At 39.4% G+C, this 20945-nt stretch overlaps 1 protein-coding gene across 9 annotated transcripts in view; it reads left to right on the forward strand.

Moving 5' to 3' along the window:
- The first annotated feature begins 1720 nt into the window (after nt 1–1720).
- Nucleotides 1721–20945, forward strand: part of robo2 (roundabout, axon guidance receptor, homolog 2 (Drosophila)) — a 291837-nt gene continuing 272612 nt past the window's right edge. For 5 of the 9 annotated variants that reach the window (XM_026191416.2, XM_026191418.2, XM_026191417.2 and 2 more), the window contains exon 1: nt 1725–2199. In XM_026191416.2, the coding sequence (XP_026047201.2) occupies nt 2076–2199 (124 nt within the window). In that variant the 5' untranslated portion in view covers nt 1725–2075. Of the gene's footprint in view, nt 2200–20945 lie in introns of all 9 variants that reach the window. The other 4 variants (XM_026191422.2, XM_026191427.2, XM_026191419.2 and 1 more) reach the window with 3 other exon arrangements.

Below are 20945 nucleotides of genomic sequence, written 5' to 3' on the forward strand. Positions count from 1 at the left end.
AGTATTACTGCTTAACAAAAAAAGCTCCAGGCATTTGATGAAAAAGTACTGCTTAGAAGCGTAGACATGCAACTAGATTTATTGTGGTATTACAGTTTGAGTTTGCCTTTTCTAGTCCCGATTTGCTTTTGTAATTTTATATCTCAATTAACAGGAGACTGTCGTACTTTAAATGATGTACTTTAGTTATTGTCTAATAGCCCGTAGAGAGACAAACATTGCACTTGTTTATTTCTCATTGGAAATGTGTATTGCCAACATTGTAACGAGATGTTACAAACACATGCTCCTGCTGGTGTCATCTCTTTTCTCATGTGCAGGGAGCTTAATTATAGTTCTTCGTGTTGTTGCAGGTTGTTATGAAGAGAAAGCGAGATAGCGTGAAGAAATGGGAAAAGGAGAGGGTAAACCATTAAAGACTGTGTGCAGATTCAGAATGTTAATTTGGGCTGTGTATAAAAAAAATTATGGACTTGATCATGGGTTTCCTCAGAAGCTGTAATTAGGACATTAAAGCCATGGTGTGTGTACGACAGCCTGTTCTCACTCCCCACTTGTGAAGTACTTGTTTTATGAACTTGGAAGCATACTGACCTTGGAGCTTTGAGATATCTAATATCTTGATCAGCTACACACCACCAAATATTCAGAATAATCTGTTTATCTACTTAAGATTTTGTATTTTTGTTTTTATCTGTGTGTCTGCTTAATTTAGGCACGTACTGGAGGACCTGCGGTTTTTACAATTCTTTTAACTTAATTGTTAAAAGCTATACTGTAGAATACAGAAACTAGTTTCTTTATCTCAGTGAGCAAAATCGCTAAAATCATCAAGTGTAAGTTGTAGTTTTTGGGCCTATGGAGTCTAAAGCTGATGTGATCAGCTGTTTGCCCAGTCAATAAAAAGACAATCCAGTCACTTAATCTTTATTAGCTGTTTGTGAAGAGAAAATGGCAAATGTCCTCAGGTTTGGGCTTGCTGCTTTTTTCAGTTTTATGCAACACTGAATCAAAATATTTTTGTGTTTCGGACTGTTGATGGGGCTGACCGTACGCTTTGGAGGTGTCACTTTTGCTACTTAGTTTTAAATATTTCAACCCAAAAAAAATGTAAGCATCGCAACAAATAAGAATAAAAATGTAGCTGCTTAGGTTTCAGATTGATTGAAAGATTTAGTTTGACTTCATCAGCAATGTTTCCGGGATGTCTGTCACAGCTTTTCTGAAGAGCTGTCACTAAAGGGGTGGGACAAGAGGTGAAATCCCTACAAATTCCCTACCAGAGTGCTCCTTGGTGATCCCTCCTCTTTTCTATCTGTTCTTTTGCCCTTTAGATCCCTAGACCTTTACATTCTCAACGGAGAAACAGTCTCCATGCAAATTCCCTGCATCTCAACAAATATGGACCTTGTTCCTCTTCTGTCACCTTTTCTCACCATGCTCCTGTGTGCTGTTTACGGTATCAGACAGCCTCAGTCAAACACACCCACGGAAACTCCTTGCCACAGCGCTGAAGGTGGATTGTGCTCCTACCTCTTGTTTTCTCTACAATGTGAAGCTCTAAGCCAAAGACAGAGCTCAGAGGAATGAATTCCTCGTGAAACCCAGAGTGAGGAGAGCAGGAAATAATTCAGCAGCAGCTCCAGCAGCAGCATCAGCATCGATAGTGGTGGCAGCAGTGAGCGTGAGAGAGACGGAGAGAGAGGGAGTGTATGTGTGTGTGAGAGTGTGTGAGCAAGCTTGAGTGAGAGCGAGTTCCTATGCACTGAGCCGAGCGTAGCTGAGCCGTGCCGTCGCATGGCAAGCTGTGTGTTCCCCTTTGGTTCCCGCGCGCTCTGATCAGGCAGAGCTTACAGAAGGGAGAGATGTGGCTTCACTCGGATCTCCAGCGTCAGTGAAGACCAGCACCCAGCCGGGGCATCACACAGCAGCATGGTAGGACTAGAGACCCACTGCTGACACCAGCGTGACTGATGATGACAGCCCACGCGTGGGTTACCATGCGCCACAGCCGCGCCGCTCTAGGAGGAAACACAGCCATGTGAAAGTGACTCGGCTGCCAGCAACTCTTGGACATGTTTTCCAGGGCAAAGTCTGGATTTCTTTCTGTTTTGAACTTGTTTGTTTTTCTCTTGGTGCTGTCTGGCTGCCCCGAACTCACCTATCAGGCAAGGACTAAAGGCAGATGGAACAAGGGGGGTAAGTCATGATGGGCAACCGTGATTTCGATTTATTTTGATTATTAATTGGAAAATTGGAGTAGTGTCATTGAACTGACCTGTACCAGGATATTTTATAAATGAGACATTGGACATTTGACTGTGATCTTGTGTGGGATAGTGTTAAAATCTCATCACAGACTGACGTTGCCTTTAAACACATTTGGAATAATACAACTGTGGATTTAACTGTCATGCTTCTTTTGCAATAACACACTCTGGTAGAAGTGTGTGCAAAGAAAGTTTACCCTTTTTTTTAACACAGCACAAAGTGATGATCGCTTACAACCACAGAATGGTAGCTCCCAACTTTTCAGAGCTAGCCATTGAATCGCTGTCCAACACAGAGGTTAACATTTTTCATAGACGGGATGTTATTTTAACTGTCTAACTGTGATCTTTTAGATTTTTAAAGATCTAGCTTGAAATCCCTTCACATACACGCACACCATTCTGTCTCCGTGTGGCGAAGGTGTGTTGCGTGAGATCACATTTATCTTTGCACCCTGGAATGTTTGGTTGGCAGGACATGCCACCGGTGTCTTAGAACTGTGATTTTTGGTTTAAAGACTTAGATCACTAGTCTTGAGGGGAGGTGTAAATAATTCATCTCAGCCCCTCCGTGGGAGCGGTCCTCTCGCCTCTCTTGTAGCATTTAATCCCCTTTGTCGGATTAAAGGAACCTCTAATCTTAGTGCTAGTGCTCAGCGAGAAGGCTGAGAGATGCTCCCTGCAGCCTATCGGCATTGTTAGCACTCAAGGCTCATGCTCAGTGGGTGTGTGTCTTCAAAGAGGCAGTGTCACCACTGTGATCTATGTAATGATTCCTTGTTACTTTGCTCTTTTTCTGCCTCACCCACTCTCCACTTAAAATTTCTTGAAATCCAGCTCTTTCACACCCACCTTGTACATGAACTTCTCACTGAGATGCATCATTAGCACCCAGCAGTTCTAAATTAATGACTTGGACCAAGCTTTCAGGTCACTAATACACATTTTTAAAAGAATATTAGGTAATGAAAGAATTTCTCTTTCCATTTCCAGTGCCTCTCACGTAAGCCGCTCTACATATTCATCGTTTAATTTTTCATAGTTTCAGCTATTGGTGTATTTTCAGCCCAGTTTTGAATCACTTGAAATGATAAAGTGTGCTTAAGAGTAGAGCTTGATTTTTATTTTTTTTTTGCAAATATGAATTAGCAATCAGTAAACCAAGAGTAAAAGCAGTTACACTATGAAATCCCAGCTATCACTGGCCTCTGGTGAAATGGAGGGCAGTGACCTCCCTCGGTGTAATTAGGCCATAAACTCCATCCCTATCTGTGCACTGTTGAACAAATCATTCCACAGGCTTGCTCTTAATTTTAACCTTGGTGGCTTAAACCGGTAGTTTTGTGACAAAAAAAAAACTAATGTTTCTTCATATTTAAGATAAGATATGTGTGGAGTTAAGAAATGTTTATGGATGCTGTTTCATTCGCTGTAAAGATACTAGTTGTGTGTAATTTGTGTACCATCACAGTGTAGCTGGATTTCTCACATGATCATATAATTTGCCAGAATTATTTAGGTTGTCAACATTTACCCTGCTGTTACTTATAGCTAACAGTCCTTTGGAAAAACGTGTGCACACTGCATAGTTTTATATGTTCAGACTGAGTTTCCTGTTGCAAAAATACAGCATGAGCAAAATATAAAATGATATAAAAAAACATCAAAAAAACATCAAAATGACCCAATACATTGAGGTTATTGGCCACCCAATATCTTATGAATGTCAGACACTCGCCATCCACCTTCCAGAGGAATGAAAGCTGTTTATAGAAATTTGGATTCCACTAGGGGCAAGTTGTCACAGTGGAAAGGTGATCAAAACTCTCATAGAAATATCTCAAAGCACTTCTGCAATCTAAGGAGACTGGCTCCCATATTGTGATATCTCACTCCATGAGCTTTGAAGCTCCGCTGAAACACCACTGCTACTGTTTTTGAGTGAAGGAAAAAAAAAAGACTATAATATTTCTCTGCCTCCTGTGATAAGCGGAAAAAGACTTGCGTTGCGTTGATTTGGGTTGCATTGTACTGTAAAGGTTGGCAACTGAAAGAAATGTACTGATATAAAACTGAAAGTCTGTAAGTTAGAACTTCCAACAAGAAAGTCCATCCATCCATCCATCCGCTTATCCTTTTCAGGGTCACGGGGGGCGCTGGATCCTTTCCCAGCTGTCACTGGGCGAGAGGCGGGGTACACCCTGGACAGGCCACCAGTCTGTCGCAGGGCTAACACACAGAGACAGACAACCATTCGCACTCACATTCACTCCCGCATTCATACCTATCGGCGATTTAGACTAATCAATTAACCTGTCCCCACAAACTGCATGTCTTTGGACAGTGGGAGCAAGCCGGAGTGCCTGGAGGGAACCCACGCAAACACGGGGAGAACATGCAAACTCCACATAGAAAGACCCCGGCCTGATGGTGGAATTGAACTCAGGACCTTCTTTCTGTGCGGCAACAGCACTAACCACCGTGCCACCAAAAGAAAATCCATTTATCTATAAAATTACAGCAGAAAAACTTGCATTGCATATTTTTGCTGTCAAATTTCAAACGGACTCGAGCATCGGGCTTTGCTTTGCAGCTCAGTGTGGCTGTAGTCGATATTAGAGGTGCGAACTTCTTCCCACAGATTGATGTCTTAGTCAGTGGTATTCTTTGGTTGTTGCTTTAATCGTTTATCTTAAAGGTAAGAGTAGTTAACCCTACCTGCTCGCATGCCACTGATGGGTATTTCACTTGTCATTCCTGCAAGTTGCTAAATTTCTTTGTTAATTCATCCATTGATCACCACATGACCTCTAATCTCTTTCTAAAGGTCTATCATATTTTAGACATAGGTACAAGCTAGATATGATAACTTATAAAACAACCTTCATCTTTATCTATATGTTGCGTTGCTTTTATCTGTTCTGACACCTGACTTCAAAGGTAAAAAGAACACAGACTATTCCCGACTGCCAACTAGCATTATGACAGAAGAATGTGACAGAAGTGAAGGCTTTTTGTAGACACATATTACTAGTAACTTTTAGCAGGATTTTGAGATCAAATCAGAACTGGTTGGTCCAACTTGTTAAAAAATCTTAAATCAGTGTTGTCCAATAAAGCTGCAGTCGGAGCATCTTTCATCCATCTTTCCGCAGCCTGGTTTGTGCTGACGGTGTTTAGCCATTTGATTAACACCATGTGTACAAGGTGTGCTGCTGTGTAGGTAAAAATCAATGGTTAAACATTATTTGCTTTCATCCAATCTCAAGAGAGTGCTTGTTCTGAGTGTCTTGTGATCAGGAAAGATTCCACTTACTTCCTATCCATGATGTCTGACACGACACTGGAGAAAATCCAACAAATTACTATTCCTTCATATTCTTACACCACCCTGCAGAGACATCCTCCATAACTAATATCACACAGGCACCCAGATCAGGGACAGTAGAGATTGAACTGAGCCCAGCAGTGGGGGAGAAATCCAATTGAATGTATTACAATCCCACCAAACTACAATAAATGGAAATGTGAAGACAGTACCAGGTGGAGAGAAGCCTGGCTGTGTTAACACAAAGCTATGAAGACAAATGATATTTGGAATACTCCAGGTTTAGAGACGGGGTCACTTTTTGTAATGTTTTCAAAAACTGATTTACTAAATGGGGGGCCTGCTGAGGTGGTCAGCGATGAACACACATTAGAGAAATAACACACACTCCAACAACAGAGTATCTCTGGCGTCTGGGATGATAGTGAGAGTATCAGATTTATAGAGCAAGAGAGGAGATGGGGAATTAATATCATCACTTCCTACTCACACAGGAATAATATGTAGCCTACAGATCAACAGCACAAATTGCTTGCTTTATCACTGTGTTTGCACATGCTCTGCTTCATAACTGTGCAATTAGTAAGTGCCGGTCAAGGCCGATCAGTCCATTAGAAACAATAAAGCGATCATCTGAAAACGTTGCATACAAAACAAAATTAGCCAAACAAAATGACCTTTTTACAGATTTATGTAGGTAGGCACCCTATTTTAACAGACAAGCGCTGTTATGGGATAATTTGTCTGTTTTGCACATATCAAATTCATACATTCAAATTATGAAAATACACGTTCATACCTTACTGACATGACACTGGGATATGGATAAATCAGCTTCTATCAAGAAAAAATGACGCATCACTGCATAGGGATCGTAAATACATTAGAGGGTAAAGTATACAACTGGAGCCTGAAATATCACCTAATGACCAACCACCAGCGACAAAACAGGAAATGATTTCCATTAAAATCGGATAGGTGCATTAGTGTTCTTACTTTTAGAGTAGTTAAATGTCCCAGGAATCCACAGGGTAGAGGCTTCTGGCACAGTTTGACCTGCGTGCAATGTGGATGGAGAAGATTAGAAAGTCTTGCTCCAGCAAGTTACTGCAAGTTTATTGTTTAAAGGATGTGTTGCAGCTTGTGGCCAGACAAAAAAAAAAAAAAGAATTACTCCTCTCTCATATACTTACACTACCTACTCTATAAATCAACCCTTTTCCAGACATTTCCGCTAGAGAAATCAGACACGGGCACATCAGTGGGCTGAGCATAGAGATGCATTTTGTAGTGTTTCCTTTTCCCCCACATCTTTGAAATCACAGCTCATGCAAACTTTGTCTCTGTTGGCTTGCTCACAGTTATGAATAGAGTCAAATCACAAATACTCCCCGAAAGTTTAATAGTTATTCTTTATTTACTACCGACAGCCACCACATTTAACAGCTCAGTTATAAGGCAGAGCTCAGCTGACTATTCAGCAGCAGAGACTGCCCGATGTTGTCGTGTTTATGCTGTTTACCACAGTTCATGACCTCAGTATAGCATTTCCATACGAATTTGATAGAAAGAGAAGCATTTATTTTTGAAGGTAACAAAAGTCAGTAGTATGAATAATAGATGATAGTATTGAAAAAAAAATGCTTTATGTTGGTACTGTAGTAGATTTAGTCTTCCGTTTTCCTCAGAATTGGGTGTATTTTTTGTGAACCAGTCTTTATGTAAAATTGCTATTAATGGATATGCCTGAACCCCCAATGTGCCAGTCATGCTGTGGCCCTAGCAGGAAGTCAGAGCTGGCTGCAGGGATAGAAATATTATACAAACTAATGGGGGGAAAATTAGGCAACAGCCTGACAGGAAAATTAAATCACTGTCATTATTTTTACAATTAATAAGCTTTGACTTGTGTCTTGGGGCAGGGAACACATGAAGGACTCTCACAGAACAAGCAAAAAAAATTAAATAAATAAAAATCACTCACTATCTGTTCCTGTGACGTTTTGCTGACATTCTGTGACTCAGTTTGATTTCATTATAGAGATTTCTCAGAACAGTTTTCACCCTCTCGTGTATGCTAATGTGAAAATGTAGGCCGAATTTTCAGTTCTGCTAAACACTTGATTTTATTTTAGAAAAAAAAAATGCTTACAAGACAGCCAAGCAAGTACATCTGTAATGAGTGAAGTAGCTCTCCTAATTACGCAATCATGAAAAAGGCTCAAAAGGCAAAAAAATATGCCTGCTGTTTCTTGTTCATTCCAATTAGATCATTAAGCTGTGTGCCACTGCAAGTTCAGAAGAATCGTTTTCTCAAATGTACTTGCCTTATGTACGCCTACATGTGGTTAGGAAAAAAAAATGCATTTGTACAAGCTGAAAAGTGTGGGCGAGATTACAGATACAGTGGTAACAGGATTGAGTCAACATTAGGTAAATGTTGTTGCTACCCAGTTTAGAGTGTTAGAGGGTTGATGATAAATGAAAGCAAAGAAAATTATTATTTTATGCGTTCCGACGCTGCTTTCTTTACTGTAATGTATTTTTTTTAAACATAAAGCATACAATGGCAAACATACACACACAAAGGTAAAAAATTCAACATTGTTATTGAAATGCAAATTTTAGAAGTAAATATATAAACACATCTATCGCTGTTTTAATTTGTGATTGTGTGGGTGTCACAATTTGTCGTGCAGTATGTGTTTATTTATATTATCTAACAATCTTTGTGTTGTGACTCATCGGGTTGTAATGAGGGACTGAGGCTATTCATTTATAGATAGGCCAGTGTTTTTTCTCTCTTCTGTGTGAATAGGAGTTTGTCTCACTGTAGTTCGGCCTTCAGACGAACACAGAGCTTGTTTTGAACCTTCACCTTTCTTTCACCATTTTTTTTTTTTATTGATGGGTTTTTATGCCACGAATCTTGTTGCAAGAAAATTGCCCGCTTTTGTCACTGATTTGGCTTTTCTTTTTACACCTATGGGAACAGAAGGATCAGGAAAATTGTAATCTTTTAATGCTTGTATGGGTGTTTTGAAAATGATTTTACAGGTTAAATACAGTTAGGTAAAGACAGAAAATGGTAAGGACATTTGTGGGATAATAGAATTCAATAGTAATATTCAGTTATCTGTCATTCCCATTTTGGTATGGTTTAAATAACATGTATGAAAATGTGCCACTAATTTTGCTAATGTGACTTTGGCTGCCAATCAAAATAATAATCCATCTGTCTGATTAAGTCATCTAAATATTATGCAATTAAATATGTCAGTCCCTGTGTTGTTGTTACCCCTAGCTATCTTAAACTTTTAAGTGAAGGGGTTTATCATTTTTGATAAACCTGAGGAAGATTATTTACTGTGGACAATTACAAAGGAAGAGGCAGTGAAATAACTAATTCTGTAAATGGGTAAAGTGTCATCACTGTACTTATTGCTCTTTTGCCACTTGCCATGTAAACAGCTTAGCTTAATTTCCACATTCTAGTCTTCCAATGAAGCTGACTTCTAATAGCAGAAGAAATTACACAGTACAATAACAGTGTTTGTGAGTAAATTTCACACCGTAAATATGACAGCTTAGCTTGACGGATAGAAGAGGGCACATTTTATAGCTGCAGATCCTTTCACCCTGTCGTTATCTGACTTGGCTACAGCCACGTTGCAGAGTATCTGCTTGATCACATGTGAAGATGGTCCAAGTATAATAGTGTATGCATGATTGCTTTACTGCACACAATATCCTTTCCTCTTGCATCTCGCTCTCTCTCTAGCTTGGTCTCTAGAGATGATGATGGCTATGATGTGATGATTGTGACGAAACGCAAGTTTTGCTGTTTAAACTTTGGATTTAAATATTGTATTGCAGCAGAAAAACTGTGCTAGTCAGCAGAGAGTGTGGAGAGAGTGTAACGCCTTACTGTTCAAGGTAATTGTATTGTAGGGATTCTTTATTATTTCTTTGGAAATGTCAGGAGCTAAGCTCTAACATCAGAGTCTCTGGCCAATTGAATTTTTCTACTGTTGCCAGGAAGATGACGCTGTCACGGTCAGAAACAGGAATCCTTCACAAAGCATGTCAGTAGACAGAACTACATCTCAGTAAGCTTTTCTTTTCTTTCTTTTTCTTTCTTTCTTTCTTTCTTTCTTTCTTTCTTTCTTTTTTTTTTACCTTATCTGTGACTCTCTCCTCCACTCTAACTCACTTTCTTTTGATATACCTCCTTACCGCTCTTTGCTCTCCCCAATAAAACTTTAAAGAGATAAGAAGCTTTTTTCTATTTCAGGGTCACCATTAGCCTGAATAATGCATTGACAAGAGAAGAGCAGTTTGAGTTCTGTGGAGGATAGAAGCACAGCCTTCAATTAAATTATACATCATTATCACAGCTGGCAAGCCTGGTGCGACCGTACCCACTCCATCCTCCTCTAAATGTTCCATGTTACTGCCTTGTCCAATATTGTGTGTCAAGCAACAGCCTCTTCTTGTGCCAGCATAGAGCTGGGATGCAGATAGCACCGCCTGTGTTGGTTAGAGGAGCACATAAAAAATGGGAACAGTCTAATACAGCAACTTAACTGAAAGTACTGTAGTGGTGTTATTCTGACTTTCTGATTACGCCCATCTTTAATGGACCGTGGTATGCAGATTGTTAAGTTGTTCCAGTCAGTCTGTAAAATAATGCAATATGCAGCAATATGTTTAAAAACAACGTTAAAGCAATCTCCTGTTTGTTTGGGTTTTTTCAAAATTTCCTGCAGTGTGTCCTTGAGTAGTGTATTTGAACCTGTGACTGCTAATCAGTAAGGACATTTTAAGAATTGGGTCCATTATTGTTTCTGGTCTGTTTCATTCTCATGTCTGTAAAATCTCTGCCAAAGGAGGGAATTTCTTCAAATTTTGCACAAACAATAAGCTTGTCTAAAAGATAAATTCATTAGAATTTATGGACTATGGTCGACAGTAAGTATTGTTGTGACTTTACAAAACCCATTTTGTCCCACTGTCACATCTCAATGAGTGGCACACATTATCGGCTATCATGTGTGACATAAGCATAAATGACATACTGCGTTTTTGTTTGTTTTTTAACTGTTGTTTTTTGACTGCAGCAAACACAACAGATTTTAATATGATACCAGGCATCTCTTAGCCGTACATTTGTGGCAGCTAATTGCTTCTTTCGTAAAGAAAATGTCAAATGTAAAGATCTTAAATTGTTCGCCAGCATATTAAGAAGTCTGAGCACTCATTTGAACAGCATCTTGGACAATAATCTGTTTGCAGGTACAACAGTGTATATTTTTATTGCAGATTTATTAATGCCAGTGGCTTTTAAAAGCCACTGTTGTATAAAATGATAACTTTCATTGTACATCCTACTTGTAGAAAAACTGAAAGCTGTAGTTGAGAAGGACATTCTCTAGTGTGTTATTACCTGCCCTATATTAGTGCTGCATTATTAACATTGTCCTTAGCCCACTAGTTAATTAACCCCAAAGACCTTAATTTACAGACGAATAATGCATAACAATGGATTACCTTCCTGTTCTCATTACTAAGATTGATTGATTAAAATCACAGTTGTGTTATCGGTCATGCTTAAATATGAACATATTATCAGTGAGTTGCCATTATTGAGCTATTACTAGAAATTAACTCTAGCGTACTGTATTCAGCGTTCTCATATTCTGACAAAGCTGGTACGTTAAGCAGTTTTGACTATACAGACATGACTCCCGCCCTTTGTGAATTATTTCAAGTCAAGCCGTGTTAATACAGTTTAATCTCAGAGTTGTCTTGTGATTAAATATTTGTAAAACACATATGCCGTACCATGGTACTGTAGAATTAGGTGTCATTAAAAATCTACGGAGTGTCATTAAGCAAGGGAACTGAAATTTTAATATTTTCATTAGCAGTCCAAGTTCTAATAACCAATCATGTTTCCTCAGGCTACATGCATAGTGAATAAAACAAACAGAATTTGCCAAATAGCTTTTTTGAAATTGCCAGCTTTAATCTGACTTCAATTTGACCCTAGTGGATAGCTGATGCGTTTCCTGGCTAATGTTAACATTTCAAACTTACAAATTATACAGTCTTATATGCGTTACTACAAGACAAAAATAAATAAGAAAATGCAGCAAATTATTTGTGGAAATTTTTTTTCGTTTCTCTGTTAAAAGGAAAAGCAGCCTTAATAGCAGTCTTGTTAAAAAAAAACAGTCCTTTTTAAATATGTACCAAAGTAAAAAAAAAAATCTATCTGCATGTGCTCATACTCAGTTTTAATACCATATAAAATTGTTAAAATTGTAAAAAACATCCTTCTGAAACAGGACACTGCATTTTTGTTGCATTGAGCTCATATTTAGTGCAGCATTATTTCTCTGTGCACTTTTGTGTCACCGGATTAGTGTGTTTATAGTCCAATTTATCATGTTGGATTTACCTGCCATGAAAAATCTCTTCCTATCTCTGAATATGTAATGGCTCTGCTTTGCAAATACACCGAGATGAATATTAACAAGTGGTCTCTGCAGTCTTCCAGCTGATGCCCTGCAAAGGTTTTAGAGCGTGATGTCTTGCAGAGACTAAAATAACTTGTAGAATATTAACCCAAAGCCAACAAATGTAAAACAAAGTAATTCCCAGGATCTCACTATACCTACCAGAACCCCTTTTCCTTAAGCATATAAAATACAAAAAGTTGGATCACTGGGAGCTGCAATCTTTTGCTTTTTGTCTGCCATAAATGATCCAACAAAGGTTTCTCACCTTTGCTTTCTGACAGAGTGGGTGGCTATGATGCAGTGGATAAAATGAAGTGATATGTGACCATGGATGCTTTGAAAGATGAGGTGGAAGTCTGCACAGTGAGGCTGGATTAAGAGTTTAATGACTGGTAAAATTGTGGCATTTCGTCCAAGGTGACCCCTGTGGAGAGGTGATCACGCCAAAGCTAGATGGAAAGCGAAGGTAATCCTTCCTGCCTCATTTTCAGATAGATGTCACCAGCACAGGCTTTGTCACCAAAGCCCAAGGCATGTAATTACACTTTTATTGGCTTTAGGGAGCCTGCATCATTCATTTAAAGAATAATCTCACTTCTGAGCACAAGCCACAGTACATATAGATCATACCTGCATGAAAGCCTCTTGTTCTTACTTGCTGTGGCTTAATGGACTTCTATGAATATAGGTTGGATTCATTGCTAACAGCACGTAGGGCGTTAATACCTGAGTGTTGCCCAGACGTTAGCCCTCTCGCTTCCTCAGTTGGGTGTTTCGTGAGTTGAAGAGCAAGGCCATATGAGTATGACAGCAGTAGCATGTGAGTGTCTGGATCTACTGCCAACCAGCCTTGACACCATTAGCTCCGGTGACACATTAAGGTTCTGTTTGCCTTGTAATTTGTTTTGTCTGTCAGTTTGATGGATGTCTTGTTTGCCGGCACTTCCTCACACATTGGAAAATGGTGGCTCGAGGACATTGTTAAACGAACTTCAGAAAGGGAGGCAGAAAGCATTTGTTTTCTTCAAACAGGTTTTTTTTGTGCGTGTGTGTTAATGGGTGTGTGCAACAATGTCTCCACTCCATACCGCGTCACACGCTGGGTAATTAAAGGTGAAAAGCTCATTTGAGGGCAAAGGCAGGGTAGGTACAGCGGTATGAGTAAGCTAGAAATGGAGATGGCGGTGACATTCCTTTGAGTAAATTTCCTAGCACTGAGATTTAAGTCATATGCTCAAATATGATTTGTACTCGAGCGTGAAGACTGTAAAACCACAAAAATGTCAATCTGATCCCATTTTATTTCCTATAAATATATGCTGGTAAGCACCGCTTTTAGTAATTCCGCTCTGCTATGCTTTGTTCATACTATTGACCTTACGTCTGTGACTGAGCAGCATGGCAGTATCCGTAAATGCAGTTTAGCACACTTGAGGAAGTGTAGCAGTATGCCAAAGAATGGTTTCACCTCTTTCTGCACAGCAGGTCACGCAAACGGCAGCATAGGACTGTTGAAAATTTCACTGCCTGACCACTCGCCCCCAGCTGTGCAATGTGGGAAGCCATCAGAGCCTTCTACCTCGACCACTCGGCTGTGGAAACATTTCTGCTACAGCACCAGCTCAGCTTAATGAGCCTCTTCGTCATTACCTACAATATATGTAGTGCCCCCAAAGGTGGGTGAATGAATAGATCTACAGTCAACACACTTTATTTGGTGCTCAAGCTTCAAGGATGTTTCAGATATGGGACATGCCATAACATCGTTGATGTTGTTGTTTGTCCTGTCTAAGTGTGGCCAAATATTGGAATCCCATAAATAGCTTAATATGAATGAATTTAGATACATAATTCTTACTGTTTAACACTGCGCTCATATGGTTTGATGTTTACTCAAAGTGGCAGTAAATATTAATATAAATGTAGCTGGTTTCAAACAAGTTTTGGTAGATGGGTCCAGCTTAGATTGATTCAGAATTTGGATTACTGAATTTTATGTCTAGGTTGTTTATAAAGGTGGACGTAGCTACTGTGATACTATGTATTGGTAAGTGAAATCCTGGAGTAAAGTCTCAAAATGAGTTTTTCTTAACTCACAGCTTCCTGTTTATAAATCAGATGTGACAAACGAGGGGCACTGACTGCACATAGACTAGCAAATCAGTAACAAGGTACTCCCACCCTAAAACATAACTTGCTTTATCCTTCTTTTTGACTTTACTGAGGCCTGTAATTTACAAAATGAACATCATGTTGTTTGAATAAGACTTGAAAACAGTGATTTAAAACCACGCAGTTATTAAGAAACTGTTTACCGAGGTCTTAGACAAAGATAGGTGGAGCACCATTTTCAAGAACAACTAAATAACTGGAATCTATTTTGCCAATGTTCCTTATTATGTGAGAATTTTGGTAATTACACTCTAAAGAAACTGCAGTATAGTCACCTGCTCGTCTTCAGTGCACAGTGATGTTAGTATGGAGCAGGTGAGCAGTCTGTGATGAAATGCTGCTCAGGTGCTGCTCTGCTGTTTTCTTCTGTCAGCCCCATTGACAGTGTACTCAGCTCACTCAGTCTCAAAACTTGACTAAAGTTGGTAAGCCCCGTGTGCTATCACTCTTCCCCTCTTTTCCTCGCGTGGTTTCATTTGTTACAACAGACCTTGAAATTTGAGAGACTGTGAGAAGAGCGGTGTAAGACTGTAACAGACATATCACAGTCTGGAAGCCATGGCTTCTCTTCCATTTTTCCTCACACGTGGAGAAGATAATATGTTACAGCTGAATCTCTTCACCACTCTAATCCACGGAGCAGGGGATGAAATCTTATTTGGGGATCAGCACCAGTGCATCACTGCCATGATAGCAACAACATGCAACTCTGCAAGCTCTTTTTTAAGAGCATTAGAGCCTAGGAATGAATCAGTCAGCAAAAAACCCCAAAAAACAACTTTTTGGCTCAATTATTTACTTATTTTTATTTTTTCAATTAGAACTGAAACAGCTGGATGCTGGTTTCTTAAAGTGTGTCACTAAAATAGCCATGCCTTAATCCCTCCATTCATTGAAAGTATCAACTATACTCGCCATTAAATTATGGATGTCTGTTTGAAACGCTATAGCAAAATATTTGAGACAGAGAGCGTTGGATTATTCAAATACAAAGGCTTGGTGAATGAGCTTTCCTTTTGTATGTGTTTGTTTCCTTTTCTGTCCTTTTAAATCTGAAGCCAAGCTTGTCTCAGAAGGATATGCAAATTTAGAAGAATAGCTGTCTGGCTCCCTGAGAAGCTCTTATCCTGCACTGTAGCTTCAATGGTGAATAGAGCTGGAAGATTTTAATGTGCTATAAGGGGCCGTTTTGACAAACTCTTCCTTTTGAACGATGGAATAAGCGTCTGTTCACTGTCTGAGCAACATAACTGGACCCTTTGGTAGAGATTAAAGCATTTCTGTTTCTCTGTTCTGTTGTTGATGGCCTAAATAACTTTGGATTGTCTATAAATAGCTAATATCTGTTATCCAGCATGCTGTCACCAGTTTAAATCTCAAATCTTATTTTAGATTTTGACAAGCTAGTCTTAGTCTGAATAACACCTGCTCACGTAAAAGAAAGGAGGGCACCTTATTTCCTATCATGTTGAATCACTGAGGGCTGAACTTGCTCTCCTCTGTTAAACTTGCATAGCAAATAAGGGTCTCCGAGGAGCTATGAAAAGCTGGAGGAGATTGTCACAGCTCATAAACAGGAGCTCGGGAGAGGTATTACAAAGCAAAAAAAATCGGAGAGGTAAAACTGCAGAACTGCAATTTGACAAGCAGGTTCAATCTTCATTTCACTCAAGTAGCTGCTGACTGTGATTGTTCTCCACAAAAACTCAAATGGTGTCGCTTTTATTTTCTGCTTGTAATGCTTACAGTGTTTCCAACACTTGATTTGCGCAGAGATGTAGTGATGCAGTTATTCAGTTTGTGGATGCAGCCAAAGTGTTTTTGCTGTAAACATTTGTTCGTGATTAAGAAGACACCATTAGCATATTGGAACTCTGTTCCAATTAATAAAGATAATTTCATCCATGCCCACACATGCCCCAAATCTGTGCATGGTGGCAGCCTACAGTAACAGCTGAGAGGATAGATTTTGACTCAAACAGATGAATGAGCAGATGTGAGTTGACAGTTCGCCACCACAGGTGAATCTGATGTTGGGGATATCATAGAAAAAAGCAGCCCACCCCAGAATCATTTTCAACAATGCAATCATTTATTCTAACAGGATTAAAAGCTACTTATGAGCCAAACTATCACTCGATTCCATTTTTTTCTTGGCTGGTTCCTTCTTTCTGCTACGTTTTGTTGCAGTGATGTGTATCAAAGTAAATACGGACCTTTTTATTACAAGAAGGGCTGATTTTGTGTTTTTTAAAAAGCTGTTCACGTGTTAATTTGAGGACCGAGTACAATATATATTCATCATACTTACATAGACTGCTTGTGCTTTAAGTAGATATCAACTATTAGATGATGGCCAAACTTCTCAGTCTCCTCAGCTGGACTGCACTAGGATGAAGAAGGTGTGGTGCTTCTGTGCTTCAGGCCATCGTGATCACATACTGTATGAATATTTTATTGTATGTGCTCTGATGGGTTACTTCAGTAAACCACAAGGACAGACCATTGCTAGCTGTAGATACACTGTAGTTTTGCCCATCGGAAATGATCTTTTATTATTCTCGTGACTCGATGGGTATATAACCATAGCTAATGATGCTTAGAATGTTTGTACCATTACTTTTGCATTAATGACTCCAGTATCTATTGTTTTTTATAGTCTGTAATGGTGTTTTTATGAATAGAGTTTAAAAAGGTTTTTTTTTTTTTAAATAGCAATTTCAGTTGAATAGTAAAACTCCATTACAAAGATTATACACTTATAGTTATGCAACAAAAAAAGCTGTCCCTTTATGAGAGTCACATATCCAGGTATTTCTACGTGTAACTGACTTGTTGGATAGTCTACTTGTGGACTGACCCTAATATATATATGAATTCTTTTCATGTGGATAGCAGTGGTATTTAAATTAAAAATTAGTTAGGAAAGGAAATGTAAAAACATTTAGGTAAGATTTCAAATTTCCCACACTATACTTTTGTTAACTTAAGCCCCCTACTCAGTAAAAAGGACTCAAGAGGCAGAGGGGGTGTTTTTTCTCTTAACTTTGTCCCATTGGGATGACACGCTGTCTTTGTTATCTTATACCCAACATCAAACTCCTGATCCCAATCATAGCCTCTCTTTTTTTTTTATCTGACTGTGCACACTATTCTCCCACGTCACCCCAGCTGCTCCAGCACTGCTCCTCAGATTAGAGAACTCGCCAGCTCTCAGCTTTATCTACCATTGTTCCCCACCAAATAAAATTGGCTCCAGCGGGGAGTGGGAAGGAGAGTCGCTGGGGTTTATCTTAATCAGGAGCAGACATTAAAAAGTTACACAGAATTAGTTTTTTTTCTTGCTCCTCTCTGACAAGGGTCATTAGGGTTAACGCTGTAAAAAAAGGGGTGGGATGAAGTAGAGATTTGTCTCAGCATGTTCTGGCTTGAAGTACAAAGCTTCAAGGACAGTTGTGAATTGAATACACCTGGTAAGACATGGTGGGACAGAATGAAAAAGAATCAGCATGACGCTCGACAGCAGTTTGTATTTTGGATCTGTGTCAGAGGCTTTCAAAGGATGGTTACTGTAAAATGTTGTTGTGTTTTGTCATGAAATATCAATTTCTCAACTTAGCTTGTTTTACTCATGTTTTCAATGTAGATAGTTGCATGGTTGAACAAAGTGTCCTTTATCAAAGTCATCATATCGAAATTCTGCCATACTGAAACTACAAAGCCTTGTATTACTGTACAGTTTATATCTGAGCATGATATCTGGATAGGGAGGATTAAATGTTAAATGCTGATGTAATTAATTACAGCACATTACAATCACAACGTGGGTGGATAGTTCAGACAGGTAAACTTGACCACTAGACAATATTGGACAATTTGACCTAATATTCAAGATAAAAACCTTCTCAACATATTAAAAGGTCAACTACATCATCCACCTGTGAACTTTGTTTTGTATTGATATAAAGACTGAAAGTGATTCAAAACTCAGTCTTTTTTGTAATAGTGGGGCGACCGTGGCTCAGGGGGTTGGAAAGCGCATCTGTAACCGGAAGGTCGCCGGTTCGTTCTCTCTGTCCTGGTCGTTGTGTCCTTGGGCAAGACACTTTACCCTACCGCCTACTGGTGATGGCCAGAGGGGCCGATGGCGCGATATGGCAGCCTCGCTTCTGTCAGTCTGCCCCAGGGCAGCTGTGGCTACAACCGTAGCTTGCCTCCACCAGTGTGTGAATGCGAGAGTGAATGAATAGTGGCATTGTAAAGCGCTTTGGGTGCCTTGAAAAGCGCTATATAAATCCAATCCATTATTATTATTCAGCCACCATCTTAGGGTTATTGAATCCCTCCATTTGAAACCTTTGGCCCATTCAGAGTTTATTAAGTGAAGAGCATGAAAGTCAAAGTAAAATAAACATGTAGTCTGGAGCACTCAAACAGTGCCATGCAAAACTAACAAATTTAAGAGGATGAATATGGGTGGTATTTGTCTGTAGCAAGATTTGAGAAATGTACAATAGGTAGTCTAATGCAAACTCAAATGAAAAAATGGTTATAATGAGCTGTGTATAAGGCGAGACAAAAGAGAATGGACAAAAGGACTTGTAATAACGGGCTCGACGAAGAGATTTTCACTGGAAAGGATGTGCAGTAAGTTAGGTTGAAGGATTGAAATGGATATGTGCTAACAAGTAAGGAGTGTTGAGAAAATGGAAGGAGTACTCTGGGAAGTTGATGAGACAGAAGGAGATGTGACTGTGTCTTTGTGGATCTCTAGAAGGCATTTGATAGGGTGCCAAGAGAGGAACTGAGGTATTGCGGGTTTAAGTCAGGATTGGCAGAGACGTACAGTATGTGAGGCAGTTGAAGGACATTTATGAAGACAAACAGTGGAGAGGTGTGGTAGTACTAACGGATACTTTCAAGGTGGGGATAGGATTACAACAGGGATCAATTCTGATGTTGAGTTGACAATTTTATCTCAATTTTCATATTATTTTCATGACAACACAATACATTGCACTGCATTGAGTTATTTGTCATTGTCGCAAAAGTATTGTTTTTAATTTGAATTTTAATAAAGAAAATGTTTTTCACACTTTTTTTTCAGAGTTTTAGATTAATTTTAGTCCCATGTTCCCTGTGTACCAGAACTGTTGGTACTCAGTGAGCAATTCTGGCTCAAAATATCTTCTCTTCCACACTGGCCCAGTTGGCATTTCCCTGCCTGCACCTGCACTCCTATAATTAGTCATGTCAATGTTTCCTAAAAAGTTCAGGTGTAGACTGAACTATCCGTGTTAATGGCTACCAACTATATATTGTTTGTGTGCATATACACATTTACTGTACAGGTCAGGACAGACTGGATGAATTTGTGAAGAACAAATGCCTTTGTATGCATTCACCCATAGATTGCAAGACATTAGCTCACACAAATGGAAAATTTAACTTGGACATTTACTGATTTACTTTTGTAAATGGTCACATATGCTACAATTCTGGTCACAATCTGGAGCTCTGAATTTAAGTTTAGATTGTTTTAATTGGATGGTGGATGTAGATAGAGGAAGCTAGTTTCTTTAACCTTGACATGGGACCACCAAATCCATCAGATCCAACTAGGCTCATATGATACTGAGATATGACTGTAATGTAGGCAGCACTGATAACGAAAACACTTATTAATACCAAGATGAGGTAGGAACCAATGATCTGATGTCATTATGAGATAAAGCACCCCTGATACAGGTTCATCATTTTTAATTCATAAATTTAGTTGGATGTTTTGTTTTGTTTTTTTTAAACCTGGTGATTTTACCACACACCCATGTCACGTTACAAGTTTCCTGTGAGTGTGGACCTTAAATGGTTCTGATTCTTATCAATTCTCACTATGTCCTGGTTTCAGTCCTGACTCACACAGGGACTAAATGTGATGGAAAAAGTGAGTGAAGGACAGCCTGTATGTCCCTGTGGCCAGTGTCCAGTAAGATGGACTTCAAATATGACAGTGAAGGGCAGGGGTTATGGACAGAACCAAATCCCTCATCAGAATTTTGATTGAAACCATAAGACAGTGACAGATTCACTATGACCCTGACCCAAGCTGACATGGCCATGGTGAACTATTCAAATAGATCAACCACAATGAGCTTTTGGTTTTCTCAAAGAGCTGACCTAACTGGCACGTTTCTCTTTCAGTCTTTGTCAAGACACAGCTTACACTTCCTGTATCTCCTCTACTTATCCTTCATAACTCCATTCTCTGTAACCCCTCACGTCAAACCTCCCATTTGGCCTAATTTTCCCATGAGCTGCGTGTATTAATCAAGCTTAAGGCCTGATTGACAGGAGTTATCACCAGTGAATCAGTTCAGCCCTGCCTATCTAGCCCTTTCTGTCTGACTTGGAGACTATCAGAGCTTCTGCTATCTCTTGCGCCTGCAGCCAGTGTCTACCATGAGGAAGGGCTGCTACATCTGTGGCTCCCGCTTATCGCTTTCATTTTTAAACATCCCACAATCAAAGAGCCTGTAGCATTTCCTAGCTAATTGCCAGAGGATAATAAATTGCAAAATCCCACAACACCCCCGTCCTCTCTGTTAACCTCCATCTATGGTGCTTACAGTAACTGGCAGCAGGTAGCTAATA

This window comes from Astatotilapia calliptera, chromosome 14 (genome assembly GCF_964374335.1).
Source record: "Astatotilapia calliptera chromosome 14, fAstCal68.1, whole genome shotgun sequence".
Taxonomy (NCBI): Eukaryota; Metazoa; Chordata; class Actinopteri; order Cichliformes; family Cichlidae; genus Astatotilapia; species Astatotilapia calliptera.